Source organism: Podarcis cretensis (assembly GCF_951804945.1).
Source record: "Podarcis cretensis genome assembly, chromosome: 10".
NCBI classification, from domain to species: domain Eukaryota; kingdom Metazoa; phylum Chordata; class Lepidosauria; order Squamata; family Lacertidae; genus Podarcis; species Podarcis cretensis.
Genome location: NC_137179.1, coordinates 69,989,323 through 70,016,360, shown reverse-complemented (window position 1 = coordinate 70,016,360; position 27,038 = coordinate 69,989,323). Strand labels below are relative to the sequence as shown.

At 40.9% G+C, this 27,038-nt stretch overlaps 1 protein-coding gene across 1 annotated transcript; it reads right to left on the bottom strand.

Annotated features, from left to right (window-relative positions):
• Positions 1–27,038, bottom strand: SLC26A4 (solute carrier family 26 member 4; the record flags this gene model as incomplete). Its single annotated transcript, XM_079993427.1, has 20 exons — positions 1–130; positions 698–778; positions 1,835–1,980; positions 3,665–3,719; positions 4,428–4,658; positions 7,300–7,395; positions 8,369–8,461; positions 9,606–9,675; positions 12,193–12,299; positions 14,187–14,282; positions 14,485–14,562; positions 15,669–15,782; positions 19,066–19,213; positions 20,473–20,555; positions 21,082–21,234; positions 22,613–22,777; positions 24,064–24,248; positions 25,842–25,952; positions 26,582–26,721; positions 26,887–27,038. 20 exons carry the CDS (start codon positions 27,036–27,038, stop codon positions 107–109), a joined length of 2,328 nt encoding a protein of 775 aa, XP_079849553.1. The 3' UTR covers positions 1–106.

The window sequence follows — 27,038 nt, the reverse complement described above, 5'->3', positions numbered from 1 at the left end:
ATATTTTCTTCTAGTGCAAAGTTAATTGTTTCAATGATAAATATGCTTTTAAAATTGCTTCCCATTTGCCAGAGTTCACAGATACGATAAATTCGATATCCTTCCTTCATGAAGCAAGCCTGCGCATAGCCTGGTGAGAATTGTTTTAAAAAAGAATGAGAGAAACATTATTTCCAAAATGACCTTCTGATTTTCAAAACTCTTACAATATTACATACTCATACTATATTGTATACTTGTACTATATTACAAACATACAAATATATGATTTCCCCCAAAGAATCCCGTAAAAGGTCTCTGTTAGATATTCCTATTAAACCTGCTTAAGTTTGTGGTGTACATTAGCCTTTAATTATTCTATGAATGTAATAACAATCTCCAGAAACATCCCTGTGAGCAGCTCCATAGAAGTGAACAGAAGATATGTAGAAGCTCCTGGAAGATCATGGCCTCTGAGATGAATGAGCTATTTTAGACAAGCTATAAAGCCAGAGCCATTTTTCCTGCCCAGTTGACAAAATTAAACCTCAAGGTCATCATGTATGACCAAGGCAATATTGCAACCAGCTAGCATTCCCTTGGTACACAGGTATCTGGTGTGTTTACTAAACAGGCCCTGTATGTTTTATCATCATTTTATGTAAAAAAAAAAAAAGGGGGGGGGATACATAATGCTTTGTACTAAAGTAAAACATACCTCTTCCTGAACATCAAGCTCTTCATTCTGGTTTGTTTCTGTAAATTCTATCGGTTCCTTTGACTCCTGCATTAGTGAAATCTGGACCAAAATGTTAAGAGTTGTTATGAATGTGTAGACAGGAAATGTACTACAATGCAGTTGATTAAGGGACTAAATATAAATCTCTGATATACTTTTCGTTAGTTATTTAATCATATGAATATATTGCATCACAAATCCAGAGGCATCCTGAATGATTTGCAAGAAAAACACAAAATACAGAAGAATTTCAGTAAAACAATACAAATATAAAATAGTGAAAGGGTTCATCCAAAGAAAAAGAATAAAAAGCAATCACTGAAGCCTTCAGATGAAGCTATTAGGAGCTCTGACGTCATATCTTTTTATTCCCTAAATATGGCTTTGCTGACCTGGTTAAGTTTGCACAAAATCAATAATGCCAAATGCTGGATCCATTTTCATGATTTCTAAAAATATCGGTGAGCTATGGGTGAAGTCTAAGGAATTCATTTATTTAAAAAAAAAAAACCCCATATTGAATCCAAGGTTTTGGAGACAGCAATAACAAACAATATTGATGTAGCTTGCGATGACAATACTATCAAGATTGTAATTGAACTGGTCCTTAGAGGCCAACTAGAAGAAAATATTACAGAATGAGGAAGGATTCCTCATAAATGTTTGCAACGTACCATCTGGAGTAGATAGATAAGTTTTATGACATTCTTATACAAAGCACACATTTATCATACAAACACTTTGCACATTTTTAGGTAAGCCAGGTATAGGTTTTAAAAATAAATAATAACTAATGTTTTCTTTGTTGAACAAGCCTAGTTCCTTGTGAATTTTGGCCTTTCCTATAAAACAAGGTTTATTTAAAGTGGCTTGGATTCAAAGGTATGAATAAAAAGACATTTGTACTCATGCAAGGTGGGAGTCCTGGCCAGACCCTTTGCTGCCCTGAAGTGTCCTCCGATTCAAAGGACAAGGTTTAGAGGGGCATTGGGGTGGGGTGGGGCTCCAATACAAGGAGGAGATAAGAAAGTTTTGTTCTATGAATGGAGCTCTCTACTCACAAAAGTTAGGCTACAAGCCAGTACACATGAATTAATGAAAACAAAGTTATGTTACCTTTTCAAATATAGGATCCTGGATGTCTCTCTGCATGCTCAGATTCTGTATGTGGAGTACGGCATCATGGACAGTCATGAAAAACATATCCTTTTGAATGGCATCATCAAAAAATGCACAGTGGTCCAGTGTTTTGATAATGTGCTCTGAAGAGTTGAAAACAGCAACAACAACCAAATAAAAAGCAAATCGCATACTCAGATCTACCCCAACATCACTGTGTGCAGAACCTATTCAATTTTTCCCCCTTTTTAGCAAAATTATAAGTTCACACCCAACCTCCTCCCACAAAAATAAATAAATAAATAACCAAACAAACAATAAATAAATAAGCATAGCCCTGTACGGTCAAAATTATAAATAATAGCTCTCATAGTATTTTCAGTGTCTCCTCATCCTATATGCATCAAGCTGTTTTTACTGTATTTTATTAAACTCACACAAAAGCCACAATCAAAGACCAAAAAGAAATGTTCTTCTACAGCATACATACGGATTAATAAATAAGTCGGTCTTTACAGGACCCTTATACAAATATTTCCATAGAAAAATAACAGGCACTCACAACTTAAATGCATTTAAGTTGTTCACATTCAGTTTTACACAACTGGCAATAAAAAAAATTTTTTTTAAAGGGTGGGCGCCCAGGGGGGAAACTTTGGCAATCCCACTTGCCATTGCACATAATGTGTTTTGACTATGCAATGTGTGATTTTGGCTTTAGGCGCTATCCCTGGAACATAATTCCCATGCAAGTTGAGAGCTTACTGTATGGTGAAAACCCTAATCTGTATTGCAGGGTCTATCTCCTTAGTGGTTATTTCCCCAATGAGCTTAGTTATTAAGTTCCAAAATTCAGTTAATATCAGGCATTTCCACCAAAGGTGCATGTATGTGCCTCTGACACCGATCCCTTTCCAACAGTCACGATAGGCTGCAGACATTGTGTGCAAGATCTGCATGGGGCTGCAGATCCCCTTGTGCGACAGTCAGTGTATCTGCTATTTGTCCCATGGTGGGTACCCTTTGGTAAATAGTAGCTTGAATATTATTTTAATCAGGAAAACATCAGATGGGAAAGAAGTATCCCTGGTCATTTCTCACTGTCATGGTCCTGGTTGGATTCTGCCTCTCCCCACAAACTGGTGGCTGCTAGCAATCTTTTCAAAACAACAGGAGGTCCAGTCACAGATGTCCAGACTTCATGTCTAATTTGGTTCTGAGAGCAAAAATATCCCTTTCCAAGCTAGCATTGCACCAGTCCCAAGTAGAGGCTGTCTCTTTGTTTCCCTTCTGTTGGTTTATCATTAAAATGCTGTGCACTCCAAATAGGTCTGCAAGATACTCAGTAATTGCCGTATTTTTTCGTGTGTAAGACTAGGGTTTTTCCCTAAAAAATAATGTCAAAAATTAGGGTCCGTCTTATACACAGATAGTGCCGAGGGTGGACTGGCGGTTGGTTGTTGCGGTAAAAATAGGGCATATTATACATGGGGGTGTCTTATAAACAGAAAAATATGGTATGCAGAATCATGAGGATACCCACACCTCCCTATTATATGAATCTGAATCTGCCTTATACCATGTCAAGCTGTTGGTCCAACTGGTTCCCTACTTACTCCAACTGTCAGAAGTACTCAGTGGTCTCAGGCAGAGAACCTTCCCAGCCTTGCCATATGAGTCCTGTCTAAACCAGTCCTTTCTACCAGGAGTTGCTAGGCCAATGATGGTGCCTGCAAAGCATGCACTCTGCTATGCAGCCTCTGCACTTTGCTCGCTACTCTGAATGAAGGCAGTCTATTATTAGCAAATGGATTGATATCTGTTTACCTAAATGTGATGCGATGTACACTCTCACATCAATCCTTTCAAATTCTTTGACAATCTGAAAAGAAAAAGGTCGGGGTTATCTTAAATGTATTCTCAAGGACATTTTCTGTAAGTAGCCTGTTTCTGGAACTGATTGACACCACATTTCAGCCCACAGTTAGCGTAGAACAAAATATGGCTCTCCTTAATACACAGTGGTGTCTATTAGGGCCATGCAGGCAATTAGGACTTGTTCAATTGTGTGCCCAATCGACAACTGTATGGATGGTCTTTTAAAAAGTAAACAGCAGGTGTGGGGACCATACCTCAACTGGAAAGGAGAGCTTTTTCTCCATTGCAAATTGCAGGTGGAAGGAGACTGTTACTGTGGATCAACTTTAGAGTGGGGAACAAAGAGTTTAAGCCCCTCACTCCTTCTCATAGTTACAAATTGAGGTTCAGTCCCCACACACCTGCTATTTACAATTTTTATAAAATGTATGATTGCTTTCTTTGACACCATCACCACCACTATCAGTTTCATCTCATGCAGGGATTAAGGCAACTAAATACTCCACAGCAGCAGAAAGGGCACTCAGGAGCAATTGCGCTATTAGCGCATCTCACCATTCCACAGGTCAACAGGAGCACTAACCATTTCAGCCAGAAAAACCCACATATTGCACATGAATCACAGAATGGTCTAGCAATCCCATAAATTCAAATTATTATGTTCTTTAAAACTTTTTTTTTTTTTTTTAGTAAGGTGATAAAATATTCTTACTGTTTTCATAACTCTCACTGCTACTACATCCATGAAAGATACAGCTCCAAAGTCGAAAATCAAACTGTGAAGAGACACTTTGGGAACATTGACTTTGACGGGGAGTTCTGCATTCCAGTCCACCTGGATTTCTACTTCTCTAGTTGGAACATCAAGGTCTTCAGGATCTTCTGGGTCCTCATCAAATTCAAATGCTTCATTAGTCCTACCAGAATCGCTGATGATACCATTCTGATAAAAAATAAAATCATAGTATATTCAGCAAAATTCTGATTAACAAACAAAACTGTAGACTCCCCCCACCCTAATAAAATATTTTAAACCATCTTTCAGGTTTTCTTTATATATGACCCGAATGGGCATTGGGACTCAATATTGAAGCCACAATTATTTAACTGTCATATTGTGTTTATGCGTATAGGCACACATCATACACACAATTGCATAAAAGAATTACATTTGCTATACTGCATGCCAGAAAAAAAGGAAAACAAATCATTGGGCTGTTTCCAACATAAGTTAGTCTTCATTGACTTAAATTCATTGATTCCAGTGAGCCCCCTCTAAGCATGACATAGTCAGAAACAACCTGTTATTTACACAAACAAGCAAACATCAAATTCTGCGCCCAGAAAAAAAATATGGAGATATAAACGTTGAAATTCTCAGGAACGGAGATCCTTCACTGTATTCCAGTCTCCACTATGCACAGGTAGATGAAGAAGAAGAAGAAGAAGAGGAGGAGTTTGGATTTGATATCCCGCCTTTCACTCCCTTTAAGGAGTCTCAAAGCGGCTAACATTCTCCTTTCCCTTCCTCCCCCACAACAAACACTCTGTGAGGTGAGTGGAGCTGAGAGACTTCACAGAAGTGTGACTGGCCCAAGGTCACCCAGCAGCTGCATGTGGAGGAGTGGAGAATCGAACCCGGTTCCCCAGATTAGGAGACTACCGCTCTTAACCACTACACCACACTGGCACAATCCTGACTCTATTTCATCAGTTAACGAATTGTCATTGAACATGTACAGTACAGAGAGGCAAGAACAAAGCTAGGAAAGGCATTAAGGCGGCAAAACAACAATATAAGCTTAAAGTGGAGAATTGCCTAGCCGATTACAACACAAAACAAGTGTGGCAGGGAATGCAGCACCTAACCAACTACGAGGGCAATACAGGGAACACGGTTAAGGCTGATGATGTGTTAGCGGAGGAGCTGAACATCTTCGCCCACTATGAGGTAGAAAGATCAAGTATCACGGCTCCTGCCTGCCAGCCGATAAACTCTCAGCCATTTATTCTATATGACCATCAAGTGAAAGCTGCATTGCGGGCGCTGAATCCCAGTAAAGCTACTGGTGCAGGTGGGGTGCTGGGGATAGTGATAAAAAACTGCAATGATCAATTAACAGGGCTCCTGACAAGATTTTTAACATCTCCCTGCAGACTGCTTGTGTACCATCATGTTTGAAAGCAGCCTCCATTGTCCCAGTTCCAAAGAAAACAGTAATTAACTGCCTAAATGACTACAGACCCATTGCATTGTATGGGGGGGGGGCTCGTTTAATTTCACTGTACACAGGTGGTGTAGTGACAATAAAGGTTTATTTGTTTATTTTTATTTATTGACCAGATTCCACTCTTGAACCAGCCAGTAAAGTTGAGGTTGCTGATCCTCTCACTTGCCAGGTTAGAAAAGGGACCTGCTCTTCTATTTGAACTTTATCCACAGCTCAGTTAGTTGGGTCTTGAGGATCCAGGCTACCTACATATGTGTCTAACACTGTTATCCTATGTACAACAGCAGCAAGAATACTTATTGCAAAGTACTGGAAGACACAAGAGCTACCCACCCGGGAAGAATGGCAGATGAAGGTGATGGACTATATGGAACTGGCGGAAATGACTGGCAGAATCCGAGACCAAGGTGAAGAGTTGGTGAAAGAAGATTGGAAGAAATTTAAAGTTTATCTACAGAAACATTGTAAAATTAAGGAATGTTAGAAGGATGTTGGAATGAAGTAATGTGGCTTTAGCAGAAATGATATAAAGGATTAAGAAAAAATGGATTGTTAATTGGTGAAAGATGAGAATGTAAAATTACAGTATATTAAGATAAATTATTAGGATAAAAACAAAGCGGGAAAGGATTTGCTGAAATATCTAATTGAACTAGAATACAAAAAAGGGAGGTGTGAGGAAGTCAAGGAAATAAGCAAAGGAAAGAAAGTTATGTAAAGGTTTGATTTGTTTTTTTTTTAACTGTTTGTATTTTTCTTTTTTTCTTTTTACTCTTTGTAACCTTTAAAATTTGAATAAATATTATTAAAACAAAACAAAACACTGTTATCCTATGCTCACATATCTGGGAGCAGACATGCATAGGCCGAGTTACCTTCTAGCTCTGATCCTAGGATCTCTAATTTAACCTGGTTGCCTGACTTGCTTGCTCCAGCTCGTGTAGCACTGTAGCAATGCTCTCTGTCTGTCTGTCTGCCCCTCTGTCTCTGTTCATTCCGCCAGAACTCCCTGTTTTTCTGCTCAAGAAAAGCGCAGTGATAGATGCAGTAGATGTTGTCCAGAAAATGTATTTGGTAACAGAGTTGGTCTCTCTCAGACGACACTCCATTTTTGTACCAACAGAAAACACTAGCATAGGTTATGCTAGTCACAGAGCATTTTCCTGGCAAGATCAAATTTCTGATCCCTCATCTCCCATTTAGATTTCCTGCTTCCTGTTACAAATAGTAATTTCTTGCTGCATTCTTGCTGCATAAACAAAATAGGGAGGCAGATACAAAACCAGCGCTTATATTTCAGGCCCGTTGTTTATGTTTGAACCATGGAGTAAAGAGGGAATAATGATACTTTACTTTGGTCGCTTTCAATTTTCCCTTCTTGATTAGCTTCTGTATCTTCCTCAGAGCCTTTAGCCTCTTGTTATATACCCGCATGGCATCAAATCCCACCTGCAGAAAGCAGAATTGAACAAATATATTCTATTATTTGTGTTAATGGTAAGCTGAGAGGGGGGAAAAACACTGGCCACAATCCATTGAAATCAATGGGCTTAAGTGCATTGTCCTTAAAAAAATTCCACTGCTATCCCACATTTCTTCCATTATGGAATTCAAAGCAGTATGCATAATTGAGACACTGACTAGATCAGACCTGCTTAGCTTTAGCAAATTTAACACATCCTGTTTCTTCAGACTGTCCCTGGCGATTCTGCCCTGTCTTGTTTTTAGAGATGGACAAATCACTATTTCTGGTCTGTGTCAGTTTTGCAAGTAGTTTTTCAAAAGTCAATTCAGTTCCACTTCCACATTAATCTGTGGATATGTTTTTAAAGAAATCTGTATGGATGTTCATATTTAAATAATACACACCATATTTTTCCATGTAAAAAATGAGTAAGAAATTATATTTTTTGGATAAAAAATGGGGGTTGTCTTATACATACATACATACATACATTAACAAAGATAGTCACAATGAGATCTATGGTAAAGATACAAAAAACCAACAATAAATAATAAATACAAGGAGTCATCTTATACATGGGGCAATTGCCCCCCCAAAAAAGCTCAATAAAAAATAAGGGTTGTATTATACATGGGGACGTCTTATACACAGAAAAATACGGTAAATATATATTTTATAACAAAATACACAAAAAATGTGTATTTTATCTCTATGTATGTATGACTTTGTTCTAAAATATGCATTTTGGTACATCTTTGAGCTGAGAACTATATCATATAAATTCACAGATGTGTGAAAGTCTGAAGGATAATTAAGTGTTAATCGCTACATTAGTCTGAGATGTGTGAATTAGGTCATTTTGCTTAAGATGCAGGCCAAATGAAATTCTCCTCCATCCATACTTGGATTGTGGCTGCTGCACATAGGAAGTGTTCAGAAATATCACAGGCTACTCACAGTGGATTTGATGCTGCTTCTCAAGCCATCAATGTTAGCATAAAAGATTGGACTTGAAAATTTGAGAATCTTCACTCCTTCTGGTTCAACAACCTGTTACAGAAACCATTTTTCAGTTGAAATGAGCATGGATTTGTGTGGGTTTTTCTGCCACTCTGCTAGTGCCGGGCTGCTAAATTGACTCCTTTCCCCTTTTGATCCCTTTTAACCACTCTGTTAACATTATTACTTCCCTGACAGCCTACCTTTCACTTCTGTCTACGTGGGCTCCTGGAATACCACAGATCTCTTCTCCGAGGTCTGTTGCAAAGTCATCAGGTGCAGTTTTAACCACTGAAAGGTTACCAGAAACTTAGGGGATGGGTCCATTTAGGGAATGGGTTGGCCATTCCATCACAGTTGCTCGTACAAAAAAGTGTACTTTATTGCAGAAGAAGGATTCTAAATATTTAAAGAATGAGGGCACCCCCCGCTGAAGTGAAGGCCCAAGACAGGTGTTGATCATCAGGTGAGCTGCGCACAGGTGCGCTGAAGCGAGCTACCACCATTCCTGTGGAGCCTCCTTTTATTGAGACAAATGTGCAAGCTAGGCAGATACATTTTTGGGCTGTGACCTTTACACATCTTCCGTCCCGAGATCGTGGGGTGGTACAAAGTTATTTTGGCACCTGTTTCCACAGCGTCATTTTCCCCTTGCACAGTGTATGACGAAGGAGACAAAAGGTCTCAGGGACAAAGGTTACAGACAGGGCACCGCAGACTGCTGAGACCGCAAAAGGTCAGACAGAGGGAACGATGTTCCGACAGCTGTGGCTTGTCTGAGGGGGGCGTTTCCTGCACCCCAGGGTCACACGTGCAGGCAGACTGTGGCTGCCTGCTCGTGGGGAAGTGTGCTCCCTCCGGACCTCACTGTCCACTCCGCGATATCCCTACATCCCGCAACTCTTTATGCAGGGAATCTAGACGTTTCTCCACTCAAATCACAAATCATGGTGCAAAAAAAAAGTTGATGCAAGCAATACCACTTCATCTTTTCCAACAATGCCCTTACTTCAGCTCGCTAGATGGATGACTGAATTCCTACCCCACCCAGCAAGACTTCCCTTCCTCACTATAATACTTGAACAATTGAACAATTGCCATCCTATCACTGCAGGATAAAGACTAGTAAACCCCCAAGCAACTCTAAAAAAAAAAAAATAATCTGATGAAATATTAACTTGTTAGAAAGTCTTACGTTTTTGTATTCTTTGATGTTCTTATATAGGTCTGTGCCAGGAATGCTGCCAAGGCTACCCCAGGAAGGACTGACAAAAACAAAACAAAACATTGATCAAAGTACATAATCTAATGTTAAATTAATGTATTATACAGAACAGTTTGTTGCAAGTAAACATTGGCTGAACTGATATTAATTACTTAATCTGTAAGCTAGATAGCAAGACATGGAAAGTATCTTTAAAAAACTCCTTACATGTGAATTGACAAGGACTTACTTATTTTAGTAGTGGAATGGTTCTTAAACCTGATTTTATAAGGACAACTATTCTGGCTTCCTTGTTGTTTGTGGACTACCATGTTGTCTTACTTTACAGCCAGCTATGAGGGAGGATCATGAAACACTTTAGAATTAAAGCTCAACCAGGACATTGATCTTCTGTAATCATTGATCTTCTGTGATCTTCTGTGATCCAATTTGTTTGCACAAAACACATAGAGCAGCACCCATGTTTCTTGAGTCTTTTTTTTTTTGCCCCAGTTTACACCTCCAGTGAAATCAAGTGGTAACACTTTCCCTAGATTCTTCCACTTTGGATAGGTGTTTGAATGCTAACCCATAAAAAACAGGATTTATACCCTTTTCTTTGTTGTTATTATTTTTACAAATTATTCACCCCAAGATCCCAGGTCAGGTTGCAACAAATAAAAGTCAATATTAAAACAGTTTGAAACAGCTTAAAATGCAATTTGTTGCAGTAGAGAAGTATTTTTTTTTTTTAAAAAAAAAAACTCCTCACCATCATCTAAAAGTAGAAAAACTGAGAAAAATCTTCCCAAAGATACAGAAAGGTGACTTTGATTCTGCAAAATGCATAAACTGTGCCCTAATACTTTGCTTTATTTACACAGCTCAGAGTTTCTTCAAAACAATTCCCCACAACCTGGTACCCTCCAGCTTGAACTCCAACCTGCCCAGTCCAAACCAGTGCAAGCCAATGGTCTGGGATGATGGGAGTTGTAGTCCAACAGTACCTGGAAGACTCTACATTGAGAAGCTTGATTTAAAGCATCCATTACAGCCATCTGCCTGGCTGAAGAATATACAACTTGTAATTCTAAAATGAGAAGTAGTGTCATGTTTCTGTGCTCCTTAGGAGAATATTAAACCACTGGTATTTACATAAGAAGAAGTTATCAATTAACCGGGCAGTATAATTTTTGCCATGAAGGAAGTGTGCCTTCCTGAGCTCTGTGGTGGGATCCAACACAATCCACACTGACAACTCAGACAAGTTCAGCATCCTTTAACAATTAACTATTAATTTTACCATAATTCTCAGTTTTTATCTCGAATAATACTTTCCCCGGCACCCTCCACAACAATAGAGCCACTTCAAGTTTCTAAAGTGTGTGTCAAAGCAATTGAACTATTTGTTGACTTCCATTCCTTTGACACCCCCTGAACTTTCTTTGAGCTAGCCTACGCACAAACTGATTTAAATTCAGTTCACTCCCCCAAATACTCCACCTAATCTTCATTCATTTACATTGGAGATGGGGAACATGTGGTCCTAACAGGTGTTGCTGGACTCGAGTTTCCAGGCCACATAGTCAACAATGAGGGGTGATAGGAGTTTGAGCCACAACACCTGCTCTACGTCATAAGCAGAATATGTTAACAATGATTTCCTTCTTAGCTAATCAGCTAGGTTTCCTTCCCCCCCCCCCCCAGATTCCTTATCTGCACCATATGCTATCTTTTCCTCCATGTATCAGTGTGCAACAGATGCATGTGAGAAAAAGTTATGACACTGATAAAAATAATACTTAGCTAGAAATGTAAGAAAAGGGAGGCTGTTTACACATCAAGCGTCTGACAAGGTTCAGGAAAACGAAGGATACCACAACAGGAATTCTTAAAACAAGCCAATGCGATGGAACACTGCAGGGCTGCAGCCCTCTCAACAGCAGTAGCATCACCAACTACCAAGATGAGGCAGGGTGGCCGCAAGGACAGAGCTGTGCAGCACCACTGGAGTTCTGAACTGGCTTTGCCAATGCAGCTGTGCTGCCCCAACCACACTGCCTTGCCCTGATACAAAGATTTCTGATACTAAAATGAATCTGTTATTGCATCACAGTGGGCCATCTCTTCAGAATGTAAAAGTTCTTCTTGAGCGTTTTTCTCTACGATTATCATTGTAGCCTCTAGGAGCACTTCAAAGAAGACCAAATGTCAACAGCAGTACCAGAACAGAACAGAACTGTCTATGCTTTCTTTCAGGAGCTTACTGTGGTTTTGACTCAAACTATTTACAGCCTGTTGGCCTAGTTCTGTCTGCACTATTCCAAATTATCATATCTATTTATGCATTTTCTATTTTCTCATTCGTAACGGGCTATGGGGAAGTAATTTCAGCTGTGTGCAGCGTGATTTGTATTTCATTTTCCTTTTCCAATTTTAAAACTAGTGACACTGTTTGTTTGCAATAGCAGAACAATAGTAACTTGTGTCACTCTTCTTCTTTTGTATTCATTTATTTACTTGTCTTCTTGGGAGTGCAGTGGCAGAAACTGCCCCTGCCTATACAATAGTTACTTACAATTGAACTCTCAGGACAACCGTCAGCAGTGCAAACACCAGACCAGCAAGTAACCCCAAATCTAGTCCCAGAATGATGGACGCTATACATGTGAAAACCCAGATCATCTGGAAAAGAAAACACAAGAAAAGTCAGACCATATCCCATTTGTAGACAGGGTGATTCCAGCCAACCACCGAAAGCAGACTTTTGTAGAGCAGAGAAATGAGAAGATGCAAGGAAGCAGCTGGGGCTGCCTAACTGACATGGGAGGAAATCCCACAGGCATGGCAGTGAGTGTTATTTCAGAGGAAACATGCAAACCATGCTTCTTCATATAATTATAATAATAATATACTCCTCCATACAGAAATCAACCATGTTAGCAGAAAGGATTCTAGCCTTCTTACTAATTGGTTGTTTTTCTGTGTATAGTGAATTTTGTTTTATGTGAGTCATGTGAATCTCCCAGTGCCATGCCCAGCCTTGACTTGTAGCCAGACAGTGACTCATTGGAGGATAAATTTGACCTTCAATTGACTGAATACTTGAGGGATCTAACAGTCTGCCATCACCAGTCCTGAAGGAATCTGTCCAGAACTTCCTTTAAAGGATCTTCTTGACAGACCCTCAGGATGGATTCCAACCCAAGTGTAGGGTTGCCATATTTCAAATAGTGACAATCCGGTAATGCACCCTCACTTTGTCAGATTTTTTTTTTTTTGCAAAACCTCCCCCCTATTTTTTTAGGAAAATCGCCAAAAAATTAACACTTCCAATATGGACTGCCATACACCCGGGGTTTCCTGGACATTTTAGTTGTTTTTTTTTAAAATTCCTCCAGGGCACTGTTTTGGGCAGATGAACCCCAGCTATGTCCAGGAAATTCTGGACTTATGGCAGTCCTACCCAAGTGCAAAAATGTCCCCGGTGGGGTCTGAGGGAGAGGTCAAGCCACCCCTCACAACCCTTTAGAGCAGTGTTTCCCAACCTTGTGCCTCCAGCTGTTTTTGAACTACAACTCCCATCATCCCTGACTAGCAAGACCAGTGGCAAGGGATGATGGGAATTGTAGTCCAAAAAACAGCTGGAGGCACAAGGTTGGGAAACACTGCTTTAGAGCACAGAAATCCAAGCATTCAAGCCACTGTCAAAAGTCACTGTGCAGCTAAGGTCTCCTTATGAAGAAGGGTGCTCTCTAAGAGGAACAGATTTCAGAACACCCTTAAGCCCCAGCAGCAGTGGGAGACCAGGCTATATCAGCCTGTACATTGAGCTTCCCAGTTGCTAGAGCAACACCAGTTGCTGAAACTTACCTTGTCTACACTGGATGAGTTTTGTTTTACTCAAACCGATTGCTTGTCCCTAACGCTGGTTTTGTCTTTAGCTGTTTACACACCATACATTTAAAGCACAGCACTTCCCCCACCAAATAATCCTGTGAACTGTATTTTGTTAAGGATAATTGGGAATTGTAGCTCTTTGAGAGATGAACTACAGTTCCCATCATTCTTTGCAGGAGAGGGAAGTGCTTTAAATGCATGGCATGTGTACAGCCATTTGGCACTGTGTCCTTGGCTTATCCTACCATTGTCTTGGCAATCTCATAGGGGAGGCCTTTGCTTCAGTGGATTGGGGCCTACACACTGCAGATGGTCCAAGGTATTTTGACACCTGAGGCAGAACGCCCCACTGCTGCTTCCTGAGGTGGATGCAGCTCAAGTACTGCTGTACCACACCAGTGAGAACTAGGTCTATGTACAAACATCAGAAGAAGAAGCCACAGGAAATTGTTTGTCTCCTGAACCCTCAATGATTTGGAAACCTGACATAGTAACCAGGGAATCCAGCACTGTACATTGGTGCATTTGTTCTATGCAGAACATTATTCCCACCCCCACCCCACAATGACTTGAGATTCTCAATTATTTATTTATTGTGAATTAAAATGAAAAGCAAAGGGTAAGCATTTAATTCAAAATATGAGTTGACGGTTCACACGTTAAAGAACTCACAGCATCTGCCTTGCTCTGCCTCCACAGACGGGGTACATCAAATATTTGCATGAACATCCCTTTCAAGTTGGCAATGACCACAGCTGCCAACACAGACTGCAACGAAAGAAAGACATATTAACCTGTATTGTTCAAGGAAAACACAGGCAGTATGTGTATTTACATGTTAGTCTTTGTGTGTGAGCAGGAACAGGAAGATAACAGGGGAATGCTTTCTGTTTATCAGGAAGCAGACTAAAACATTACTTAAGTTTATGCACCCAAAAACGGTGCGATGACAAGTGCAATAATAACATACCTTCTGCAAAGGTTCAAGCAGTTTCCCCAAGGCTACAATGGCAATCAGTACGATTCCAGCTGAGATTATTCCAGCAATCTGAAAAAGATGTTTTAGATAATAAGGAAATAGAGTTTCTATAATGTATGCTTTTTGTATAACAGACTTTTGTAGGCTATTTATTCTTATTATGGATTGTGGATTGTTGTTGTTTGGTGGGGGAGCACAGGGACAAGTTCAAAAGCAATTCAGTTACCATAAACAAGTTTTTGCCTAAGTAGTACAGTGGTAATTTAAAAAAAAAAAATTGGATGTTTTAAAATTTTCTTTCATAGGTGTTATGTACTGAGTTGAATAGGATCCAAAATGCAGCAGTCTGATTGGTCCTAGAACAATAGGATTCAGAATGCAGAAGTCTGATTGGTCCTAGAACAATGCAGCAGTATGATTGGTCTGCAGGAGCCACCCAATCCGGCTCCAGACGGAAGTGAATCCACAACCTGATTGGCCTACAGGAGAATTCCGGAATTAGCCAATCATGTGCAGCCCACTGTGTAAATAATGTATATAAAGCAGATACTTTGAGGGAACTTTCATTCTTCCTCACCACTATGAGCTGAATAAAGAGCATGAAATCCACTCTCAACTCTGAGTATATTTCAATAGGGATATGCCAAATGCACACAGCAGAGTCTTGTATTCATCTCAATGTCCTTCCTAGCTGCAGCTACTTTCTTTTTAAAGTACTACTGACTGACTGTGAATGTGAACTTGCGGTCATCTGATTACGCCTCCAAAAAAACCAGGTTCCTACTTGGGATGGGCCCTGCAAACTTCCATTTGAAACCCCCTTAAGCTACATACTCACACCTGAGTGATCAATGAAGCATTCAGATGACTGCCCACCCCGCCCCACCGCGACATCACTGTATTTAATCTGGGCTCAGGGATATTTATTTATTTATCTTTCCTATTGCATGCGAGTTAAGGTAATACCATTCAGGTGCTATAGTCTTCTCTTAATGTGCTCCCTTTGTTTTATGTCAGGGAACCTGGTGTCCAGGAAATCAATGAAACGTTTGGCTTTCCGTTCAGAAACGCCACCCACAAAATCGGTAACAGTGAGATTTCGAAGAATCACTGTGCGCTAAGCAATACACGGATTAGAATTGTCTTTATTGTTTATTCTGATCAAGCGGAATTACCTGGGTTTTCCCACCAGTGCTTTCTTGGACTGCTGTGCGGGAAAGAGCAGTGGTGGCAACGAAGCAAGAGAAGGCCCCTGAAAAAATATTGCTGATCCCAAAGGCAATAAATTCCTAGAAGGTTAGAAGAGCTTGGTGTTAAGGCAATTTTTCTTCATTAAAAAAAAAAAAAGAGCTTTCTCCTACACAGTGGCAGAGCTTCATGGTTTGGCACCGGGGGGGGGGCAGAGAACAGGCGGGGTGGTGTGCTCCCCCTGCACTCCTCTTCCTCTGCCAGTGCTCCTGCACATAAATATTATTTTGAACTGTAAATTGGGAAGGACTAGATCCAATTTCAAAACTGAATCAAATGAGGTTGTAGCTGTACATTCGAGGTGCAGTATTTTTTCTTAATAGTGTGGAATTATCCAACAGCATATAAATCAATATGGCTAACCTGATCCAAAACACCGACCCACCCCACTCACACATGAAAACTAAGACCACCACAGCCAACCACAAATGAACAACCACACCCTAGGCCAACCCCAACCTCTCTCACCACCAAAGGAACACAAGTGAACAACAGAAAACCTGCACAAGCAATGCTGACACCAAAACGTACATATAGTAAGTAAAATAGAAACATTGCCACCCGACCCCACCCCCCCATCTCCCCCACCCCTTTGTCTTGCGAGTTCCTGAGGGTTTTATTCTCTCCCCCCCCTTTTTCTAAGCGGCTAAGCCGCTTATCAGCTGATCCGCTAAGCCGATAAGCCTCTAAAAGCCGCTAAAAGCCGCTAAGCCGCTAATAGCGCTAATCCGCTAAGCCGTCAATGGGCTTGCTTCGCAAGACGAAAAAACCGCTAGACAAAGAGAATCGCGGAACGGATTCTTTTCGTCTTGCGAGGCACCACTGTAAAATAAAATAGTGTGGAATTATGGAACAAGTTCCTTTTTAGGACTTGACCAACGGCAGAGCTCTGTAGGCTTATGCATAGCTGTTCCTGGAAACAGACATATAAATGTAAAGACACAGCTGTTAAAGAAGAAACAATGGGAAGAAGAATAAAACAAACAACCCTAATTGCCTTAAGAAAAAAAAATGCTTGGCAATTCCAATTGTTTAATTTGTTCTTGCCCTAGTTCCAGATACAATATATTGAATATTGCCATAGAAATAGCCTTCATACCATCTCAGATATGCATTCTTACGTACTACTTAAAAAAATGATAGCAAAGATAAATGCTCCATTAGAAATCTGGTTCAAACAGACTCATCTAAAAAAAAAAAATGGAGAAGGAAATACTTCTTCCTAGCAGCTAATGTGAAAGTGAATTGCATAAAATGACAGGGCAACCAAAATAATCAATGGGTGGAGCAATTCCCCTGTGAGGAAACGATGCAGTGTTTTTTGTTTTTGTTTTTAGTTTAGAGAAAATAAGACTAAAAGGTGACATAACTGAAGTTTATGAAGTTACACATGGCATGGGAAAGTGGATAGAAGAAAAGGTTGTCCCTCCTTCATGGCACTAGAATTCATGGATATTGAATAAAGCTGAATGTTGGAAGATTTGGGGGCAGGCAAAATAATGTACTTCATCATGCAGCAAATAGTTATACTGTGGAACTCTCTCCCACAAGAGGCAGAGATGGTCACGGACTTGGCTAACTTCTAAAGAAGATTAGACAAATAATACAGAGTTGAGGGAGGGCTCAACGTGAGTCTGTTATTGGTACCAATTCCATGTTGCCGTCAGATCTAGTTCCACCCTTGATGAGAAACACTGGTGCCTGGCCGAAATATTGGGAAATAATAGAAAAAGATGGAGATAACTGGAGGTTGCAGAGTATGGAGAAAATAAAAGATAAAGTGCAAGATTGGCTACATTATGCTCAGATTAAAGAAGTTTTTAAGTTAGATAAAAAGATAGGATTCCAGGTGGAAAAATCAAAGTTAGAGACAGAACTGTTAGAACCCAGCTCTAAGATACTTTCAAGAATGTATAACTTGCTGTTAAAATGGAATACACAGGATGAAACGGTCAAATCAGCCATGATAAAATGGGCACAGGACATAGGGTACAACATCATGTTTGCTGACTGGGAAAAGTTATGGACCACAGGTCTGAGATTTACGGCATGTAATGCCTTGAAAGAAAACATTATGAAAATGATATACAGGTGGTACATGACTCCAGTCAAGCTTGCAAAGATATACCATGTGTCTGATAATAAATGTTGGAAGTGTAAAGAAGCTGAAGGAACATTCTTTCACCTCTGGTGGACTTGCCCTAGAGTGAAGGTTTTCTGGGAAATGATTTATAATGAACTGAAAAAGGTATTTAAGTATACCTTCCCTAAGAAACCAGAGGCCATTCTCTTGGGCATTGTTGGTCAGAGTGTGCAAAAGAAGGATCGAACCTTTTTCATGTACGCTACAACAGCAGCAAGGATACTCATCGCTAAAAGCTGGAAAACTCAAGAATTACCCACACTGGAAGAATGGCAGATGCAACTGATAGACTATATGGAATTGGCGGAGATGACTGGCAGAATCCAAGACCTGGGAGAAGAACTGGTGGAGGAAGACTGGAAGAAATTCAAGGACTATCTACAAAAACATTGTAAATTGTATGAATGTTAAGAAAGATGTAAGATTAGCAAAAACATGGCTTCAACAAACTAGGTATAAAGAATATAAATTTAAATTTAATTGGAAGATGAAAAGATAAATTGTGGATAAGTAATATTTTATGATCAAGCTTCAATAAGAGTATGTTAAATCCCAAAATTTGAGATATTAAATATTGGAAAATTATATTATATGAATTAAACCAAGTTAATAATTTGCTGGTAAAATTTATGAGTTTAGAAAGCAGGATCAAGGGGTGTGAGGAAGTCCAAAGATGAATATGAAATGTGGATATTGAAAAAGACTGTGTTATTATCTATGTATTTTATTGTTAAACTAAAATTTAATAAATATTATAATAAAAAAAAAAAGATGAGAAACACTGGTGCCATCTGTGTGGGAGTCCTGGGTGCCTGGGCATACACAAAATTTTGTTGGGACCTTCCTGAAGCTGCAATGGGTCCCACTGGACCTTCCAGAGGCTGCTTTGGGTCCCATTAGGCCTCTTCCTGCTGCATGACATCACACACATGCCATGCACGTGATGTCATAGGTGTGCGCCGGGCACCCACAAAGTGAGGCAGAATCCGGCACGCCTTATGAGAAATAGTCTATTACTCATTTAAATCTGACAACTGAATTACTTATTTTCCTAATATAACCACTAAGTAACTTCACCTATAATCACCCCCACAATGGCTGAAAAATAAGCGTGCTCCTCTCCATAAATAAGATTCAGCTTTCGCTTCACAGTTTATAAAAAGTGCTTTGGTTTCACATACCTGATTTCCATCAATAGCATAATCATATTTGGTTGCATAGACTTTGCCCACGGACACAGCAATTGCATAAGCAACAATGGCAATGGAAAAGGCAGATGCTATCATGTCTCCAAACATGCTGACCGCTGGAGCTTCGGGAGGCAAAAACCTATATATAAAAAAGGAGGAAAATATATATGTGTGCGCATTTGTGTTTTTTCTACAAATACTATGACAACTATGACTAACAAATTATTATGATGGCATTTTTCGACTCTATAATGAAACAATTTGGGGATGCGGGTGTGTAACCCACTGGTGCTTCTCCCTGGAGTAAACAGACAAGATTCACTTGCAAAATTATTTGTTGCAAAATACGTTGTATATTCGTCATTTAGTTGGAGAGCCCCAAAAGACAAAAGCCACTTGTAACATGAAAGTCCTTCGGATAAAATGCATTACCAACTGTTCATAGGAAATGTGCTTGCAGCCATGGGACTCGTCTGTCCCACAGCCATGCCTCCATGTGTTTACCCTCCTGACTGAATTGTATGCACCTGTGTATAGTGTATACCTAATAATGTTATTCACTCCGTCTTGGATTCACGTTGGTTGGAACCTTAACAATTTATTTGCCAAGCTGCTCCTTTTTCCCGCCCCAACACCCCAGTCTCTGTGTTTTCTGTTACAGCTACTTCTAATATTTAACCATACACAGAGCAGGGGAGGGGATGTGAAGATTGGACCTGGTTTTGTTTCACCATATGTATATATTCATTGTGCAATTCTACCAGCTGGAGTTTAGCACATGTACATGATGTAGTCAAATTGACTCCACTTTCACTTGATACATCAGTGTTCCCCAACCTTGGGCCTCCAGCTGTTTTTGGACTACAACTCCCATCATCCCTCGCTAGCAAGACCAGTGGTCAAGGATGATGGGAGTTGTAGTCCAAAAACAGCTGGAGGCCCAAGGTTGGGGAACACTGTGATACATGACTGAGCTGTTCCCCCCCCCCTACATTCGAGTACATCTATGTCAGCTGGTTTGAGTGTGGTGCTAATAATGCCAAGGTTGCAGGTTTGATCCCTGTCTGGGACAGCTGCATGTTCCTGAGTTGCAAGGGCTAGATCAGGCACCCCCCAACTCGGCCCTCCAGATATTTTGGGACTACAACACCCATCATCCCTAGCTAACAGGACCTGTGGTCAGGGATGGTGGGAATTGTAGTCCCAAAACATCTGGAGGGTTGAGTTTGGGGGTACCTGGGCTAGATGATCCTCAGAGTCCCTTCCAACTCTACAATTCCATGATTCTATGTAGATAAAAAATTATGTATGAAGTGGCTAAACAGTTTCTATTAAAAGCTTAGCCATTAGTGTGTCCTTGAAATGTAGCTGCCCACTGAATGAACAATTTGCACTCACCCACTAGGAATAGATTTAACAATGCCTGCATTGTACTTTTTCTCCAGATCAACACCATACGAAATGCCAGCGGCGACTATTGTCTAGAATAAAAAGAAATAACATCATGTTGTTGCTGTTATGAGTTCAGGGTGTTACACTGACTGCCAGACCCCTCTCATCCCTGGATCCAGCAAGTGTTAATCAAAGCTTCTAATTCCTGGAATAGCCTAGCTAGCTTCCTGACAAGGCAATAGCCTGGGTGATGAGCCATTACAGTGGATTAAGGGGATTACGGTGCTCGGTGCGAGATGGCAAATGGGTGGGGCCCCCTCCGTGAGCTGGAGAGAGAGTCAGAGAAACGTTTGAGAACAATGTCTGATTTCTCTTTGAATCCAAGACTGCAGCTATGGGAGAACCAAGACCCTTTTGGGGTGTTAATGTGCAAATAAACCATATATCATAAAGACACCACAGTCTCCACTGTGCCTCATTCCCGAAGGAAACACAAACCCTGGGTAAGCACTTGGAACCCTTGGAATCTTGCACTGCTTGCGACACTACGAACAGAGAAAACAGATATTGTTCTCCTGTCAATCGAATCCCTTGAGCTTAAAGTAGTTGTCTTACCACAATCACTTCTATAGGAATAGGAACAGGGATCTTGTGTCTGAATCGATCGTTTATTTCCTTGACTACCATACAAATAACGATGGTCAGCAGGCCAGCAATGAGATCGGCAATGTTGGTTTGTCCAATATTTTTAAATATATCAATGAGGGTCTAAAAATAAAAAAGACAATGTGAAATGCTACCATTCAGTTTGAATAAACCACATTCTCATCTAAGGTCCCATCTGCACTATTCACTTAAAGCTGTATATTACCAATTATGACTTCACTGGGAAGAGTGATTGGTTGTCAAACCACTCTGTGACCTCCTAACAATTCTCAGTATCCTGAACAAACTAGGGCCCCCAATATTTTTTTAAGGGAAACCATGACTGTGGTATTATACCACCCTAAATGAAATAGTGCAGATGGGACCCAAGACACAATAACAATTACAAGTTCAGGAAAGCTCAGAAACTAATATGTGCCAGCTACTAATATCTACAGCTGCAAATACTAACAGAAAACAAGAGTCAAGGCTGCAACCCTATACCTGGGAGTAAGACTCCTTGAACTCAGTTAGACGTACTTCTTAGAAGAAAAGTATGTGATTGTGCTGTGAATCTCTTGTCTTTGTATGGGTGTGTTTATCACCTTATATAGGAGTAGCAAACTCATTCTTTGTGTATGGGTGAGACCAAAGCACAAACAAGTGGTATCACAGTACAGTGGTATCTCGGGTTACATATGCTTCAGGTTACATACGCTTCAGGTTACACACTCCACTAAGCCAGAAATAGTGCTTCAGGTTAAGAACTTTGCTTCAGGATAAGAACAGAAATTGGGCTCCGGCGGCGCGGCGGCAACAGGAGGCCCCATTAGCTAAAGTGGTGCTTCAGCTGACCAAGGCTTGCAGAAGTACAAAAGAAAATTGGGAGGGGGGGGAATGTAAGACAGAGAACCCCATAAAACTGTTCAATGAGAACTGAGCATGCTCAGCTGGCAGGGGGCAAAGTGGGCATGGCAGGTTGACCAGAATCCCAAAGATAAGCACTCCAAAATGCAACATTGTGCTGCAGGTCCCACTTGTATCAGGGAGCAGCAAACTGAGGTCCAAAAAAACAAATGGCTGTTTAGCCGAAAACATATCAACATGTTTGGGAAATCCTAAAGTCTGAAGTAGAAGAAAAAATATTCAAGGGAAAGCTCAAGGGAGCAAAACCAAAACTAAACCCAAAACAGCCAATGGGGAATGAGTATGTTCACTGGCCACAGAATGATGACTAACTGTTGCAGGAGGCACTGAAAACGGGAGGGAGGGGGAATGTAGTGGAGCACCCTGAAAGAAGATATGGCTGGCTGAATAACTCCACGCTGCAGCATTTTGTTGCCGGCCCCACTTGTATATAAATGCATACAGTGATCTAATAGCTAAATTAACATCCACTTGGCTGAAACACTAGCTCCAACAGTCTCCTCCCTCAACTGTCATCTATAGCAGCCATTCCATCAGGCCAAGCACAACCCCCAGCTCAGCAAGACACACTTACATAGATTATGGAAAGGACCCCATTGTAGTTTTGGGTTGGGACGTTTAAGACTATCTTCAGCTGTGACACGAACACTTGAAATGCTGCAGCTGTTGTAAAACCCCCGACCAGTGGATCAGCAAGATATCTCACGATAAAACCAATCTGAAGAAATCCAAACACTAGCTGGAAAAAAGAAGAAGCACGGAATAGTTTTATGAACAGTTAGAAAGCATTAGAATAGCCCATGATTTTAACAAAATTCAGGATTTAGCCACCTAACACAGAGTGATCAAGACTCCTTTTGTCTGTTTTAATCTCTTAGCTCCAATTTATGCAATTCATTTATTTATTTGAATTCTGTTGTATAAAAAAGTAAGAACGAGCACTAAATAAACAGCAAAAAAATTAAAACATTAAATAAAACTAGCAGCATGGAATGTTCTCACCATTTAAAAATTGAAAGTCTAGGAAAATATAAAGGTTTTCACGTGGCACCCAAGACAATCAAGTGGGTGCCAGGCAGAAAGACTCCCCAAAATGGGGTGCCACAACTGAGAAGGCCCTGCTCCCAGTTTTAACCCACCTCACCTCTGCCCATTGGTTCACCCAGAGGAGAGCCTCCAATTATCATCTCAGTACATGGGCAAGCTGGTGAAAAGATTCCTCCATGTATCCTAGTCTCAACTTGTGTAGGACTTAAGAGTAAGTACCAGGATGGCCGGCTGTATGGATTTACATGAAGGCCTTGCTTGTTGTTTTTAGATAGATTTTCAATAGTTCTTTTCTCTTTTAATGGTCTGGCTTTCCCACCTTTAAAATGATTGTACTGAAATGCAAGAAGACTAAAAAGCCATTTTTTACTGGCTGCAGGAAACAAGATACAAAATGAAAGGCTTTAATCCCATGACATAGGTTAAGGTAAAGGGACCCCTGACCATTAGGTCCAGTTGTGACCGACTCTGGGTTTGCGGCGCTCATCTCGATTTATTGGCTGAGGGAGCCGGCGTACAGCTTCCGAGTCATGTGGCCAGCATGACTGGCGAACCAGAGCAGCGCACGGAAACGCCGTTTACCTTCCCGCCGGAGCGGTACCTATTTATCTCCTTGCACTTTGACGTGCTTTCAAACTGCTAGGTTGGCAGGAGCAGGGACCGAGCAATGGAAGCTCACCCCGTCGCGGGGATTCGAACCGCCAACCTTCTGATTGGCAAGTCCTAGGCTCTGTGGTTTAACCCATAGCGCCAACCGCGAATCCCATGACATAAAAGGATAAAAATGCTTGGTATTCCCAAACTGTGCAGAACAATAAATGTGAGGCAAGCAAACTTGCATTCTACTTTATTATTTGAGTACATTTTGGCTCTAGTTGAGGAAAATAGTGAGTGTTTAGCATGAAGCTGTTTCTTCTATTCATCAGTTCTTTCATAAAGTATAAAAGCATTTGAGACAGTTTTATCCAATCCCCTTACCTGGAGAATGCCAACCAAAAAAGTGATGGTGCTGGCAATAATCACTCTCTCGGCATCTCTTGATGCGATGTCTATAACTGTTTGGTTCAGCCCTGTCATGTTGCTGCTGACCATGTGGAATTTTTCATCAGGCGCCATGCTCAGTACTACTGAGCCCACCATCAAACTGACGACTGGGAAAGGTCCTGTTGGGAATAATTTTATATATTTTACATGGCATTTCTTAACAGTGTGCTTCAAACGGCTAACAATAAAACAACAAAATTAGCTTAAAATGTAGAAGCACTAAATTATACTAAACATCCAAAGGAATAATAAAACCAATGTTTCATGATATGCAGATACGAGCGCCTTCTGGCAGTTCCCTCACTGTGAGATGTTAAGTTGCAGGGAGCCAGGCAGAGGGCCTTCTCAGTAGTGGCACCTGCCCTGTGGAACGCCCTCCCATCAGATGCCAAGGAAATAAGCAACTATCCTACTTTTAAAAGACATCTGAAGGCAGCCCTGTTTAGGGAAGTGTTTAAATGTTTAATGCTGTATGCGTTTTTAATGTTCGATTGGGAGCCGTGCAGAATGGCTGCGGAAACCCAGCCAGATGGGCAGGGTAGAAATAAATGATGATGATGATGTTTTGTCAGTTTAAACAATCAGGGTGCTGCTCAGTGTTAGCCATACACAGTGCAGACCCCTTGAAATTAATGGACTCGAGTTGTCAATTGATTTCAATGGGTCTACTCAGTATACCTGAAGGAGTGTCTCCATCCCCTTCGTTCTGCCTGGACGCTGAGGTCCAGCGCCGAGGCCCTTCTGGCAGTTCCCTCACTGCGAGAAGCAAAGCTACAGGGAACCAGGCAGAGGGCCTTCTCGGTAGTGGTGCCCACCCTGTTGAATGCCCTCCCATCAGATGTCAAAGAGATAAACAACTACCTGACATTCAGAAGACATCTGAAGGCAGTCCTGTTCAGGGAAGTTTTTAATGTGTGACATTTTAATGTATTTCTAATCTTTGTTGGAAGCCGCCCAGAGTGGCTGGGGAAACCCAGCCAGATGGGTGGGGTACAAATAATAAATTATTATTATTATTATTATTATTATTATTACTCAGAGAATGGCTAACATTGTCTATCACCCAAAGCTACCACAGAAAAAAAAAACGATTTAAGATCCAGATTGTCATACACATCATAAACTAGAGCCCTCGAGAGTGTATATTTTCTGCATTATTGTCACAGCTGTCTGTCATATAGAATTAGCAGTTAATACACTGAAGTCATCATGCTGAGTTTAAAGTGCTTAACTATTACATTTGGACCTGTGTGAGCCTAAGTGAATCAAAACTGGCATTGAACCTGATGTCTTGTAAAGAGCTCTGCTAAGGAGCAGTACTAGCAAAATAAAAGATTACATACATATAATGTAGGCATCAAAGCTATTTCCAGTAGTCATGGCAGAAAGTTAGCTCAGTTGGTAGGGCATGAGGCTCTTAATCTCAGGTTGGTAGGTTCGAGCCCCACATTGGGCAAAAATATTTCTGCATTTTGCGGGTTGGACTAGATGACCCGTGTGGTCCCTTGCAATTCTACAATTCTACACTTTGTGGAAAAATATGGATAAGTATAAAGGTCTACTCAAACACAATAGGAAGATGCCACCATAAAAGTATATTAGTAAACTGGTTCCACTAAAACTACTGTCTGAGATATTCCAATACCTTTGAATAAGTTTGACATTCTGTAATTAATAGTTGGCCGATAGTAACATGAGAAATATATAATTACCAACTGAGATGTGTCTTGATGTTCCCAAGAAGAAGTATGTCAGGATGGGGAAAAAAGCAGAGTAGAGACCATATCCAACGGGAACTGCAACCAGTAGTGCATATGCCAAGCCTGAAATGATAGAAAATAAAGTATTGTACAGTGGTACCTCGGGTTACATACGCTTCAGGTTACATACGCTTCAGGTTACAGACTCTGCTAACCCAGAAATAGTGCTTCAGGTTAAGAACTTTGCTTCGGGATGAGAACAGAAATCGTGCTCCGGCAGCGCAGCAGCAGGAGGAGGCCCCATTAGCTAAAGTGGTGCTTCAAGTTAAGAACAGTTTCAGGTTAAGAACGGACCTCCGGAACGAATTAAGTACTTAACCCGAGGTACCACTGTATTGACTAATCTTACAATAGACTCTTTTGATATCTACACCAAGTAGTACCTTTCTACACAGGTATTATTGACGTCTGTATTCCACATCTTAAACAAAGTTCCATGTACAAATAGGAGCTATTCATGTTTGAAATTTGCAAGTTAGCCAGATTTTCAGCTGGATCCTAACTTATTTTGCTCCAAATGAAGATGCAGCCCTGAACTTTTCCAGATTGCTGACGAGTCTTTTAAAAAATGGTTAAGTAAATCAGGGCAGTGACCCACAACTGCAAGACAGAGTTTAGGCAACTTCATTACATTCTAATCCCCACCACCCCACCCCATAATAATAGTAGGAGAAAGATTGGATCTCTCTTACCTTGTAAAGTAGCCACAAGTCCAGTACTGACACCGGAAATTATATCGCTGATGAGCCATTCCTTCACTCTGTACTTAGGCAGCCATTCCAAAATAGGGAACAAGGTCTTGGTTACCTGAATGGCTTTTCTTCTTGAACAGCTGCCAAGGACAAAATGTTAAATTGCTCGAGTCGCACTGTGAAATGCACTCCGCTCCCCTGCCATGGCCCACCCTCCTTCGATCCAGGATTTTTTAATTTCTTAGGTGTCACCTGCCCCTGCCCCCCCGCCACCAAACCGTGATGTATGGCAGCCGGTCAGTCACCTGCAAGTTTTCTGGACTCGTTCCCGGAGTGTTTTGGGCACCAACAATTTCCTCTCGTTCTCCTCTTGAAATGTAGGCTCATTGTACACCGGCCGGGACACCACATAGCGACTGAGATCCGGGAGGGCTCCATCGCCTCCACCTGCGGCCAT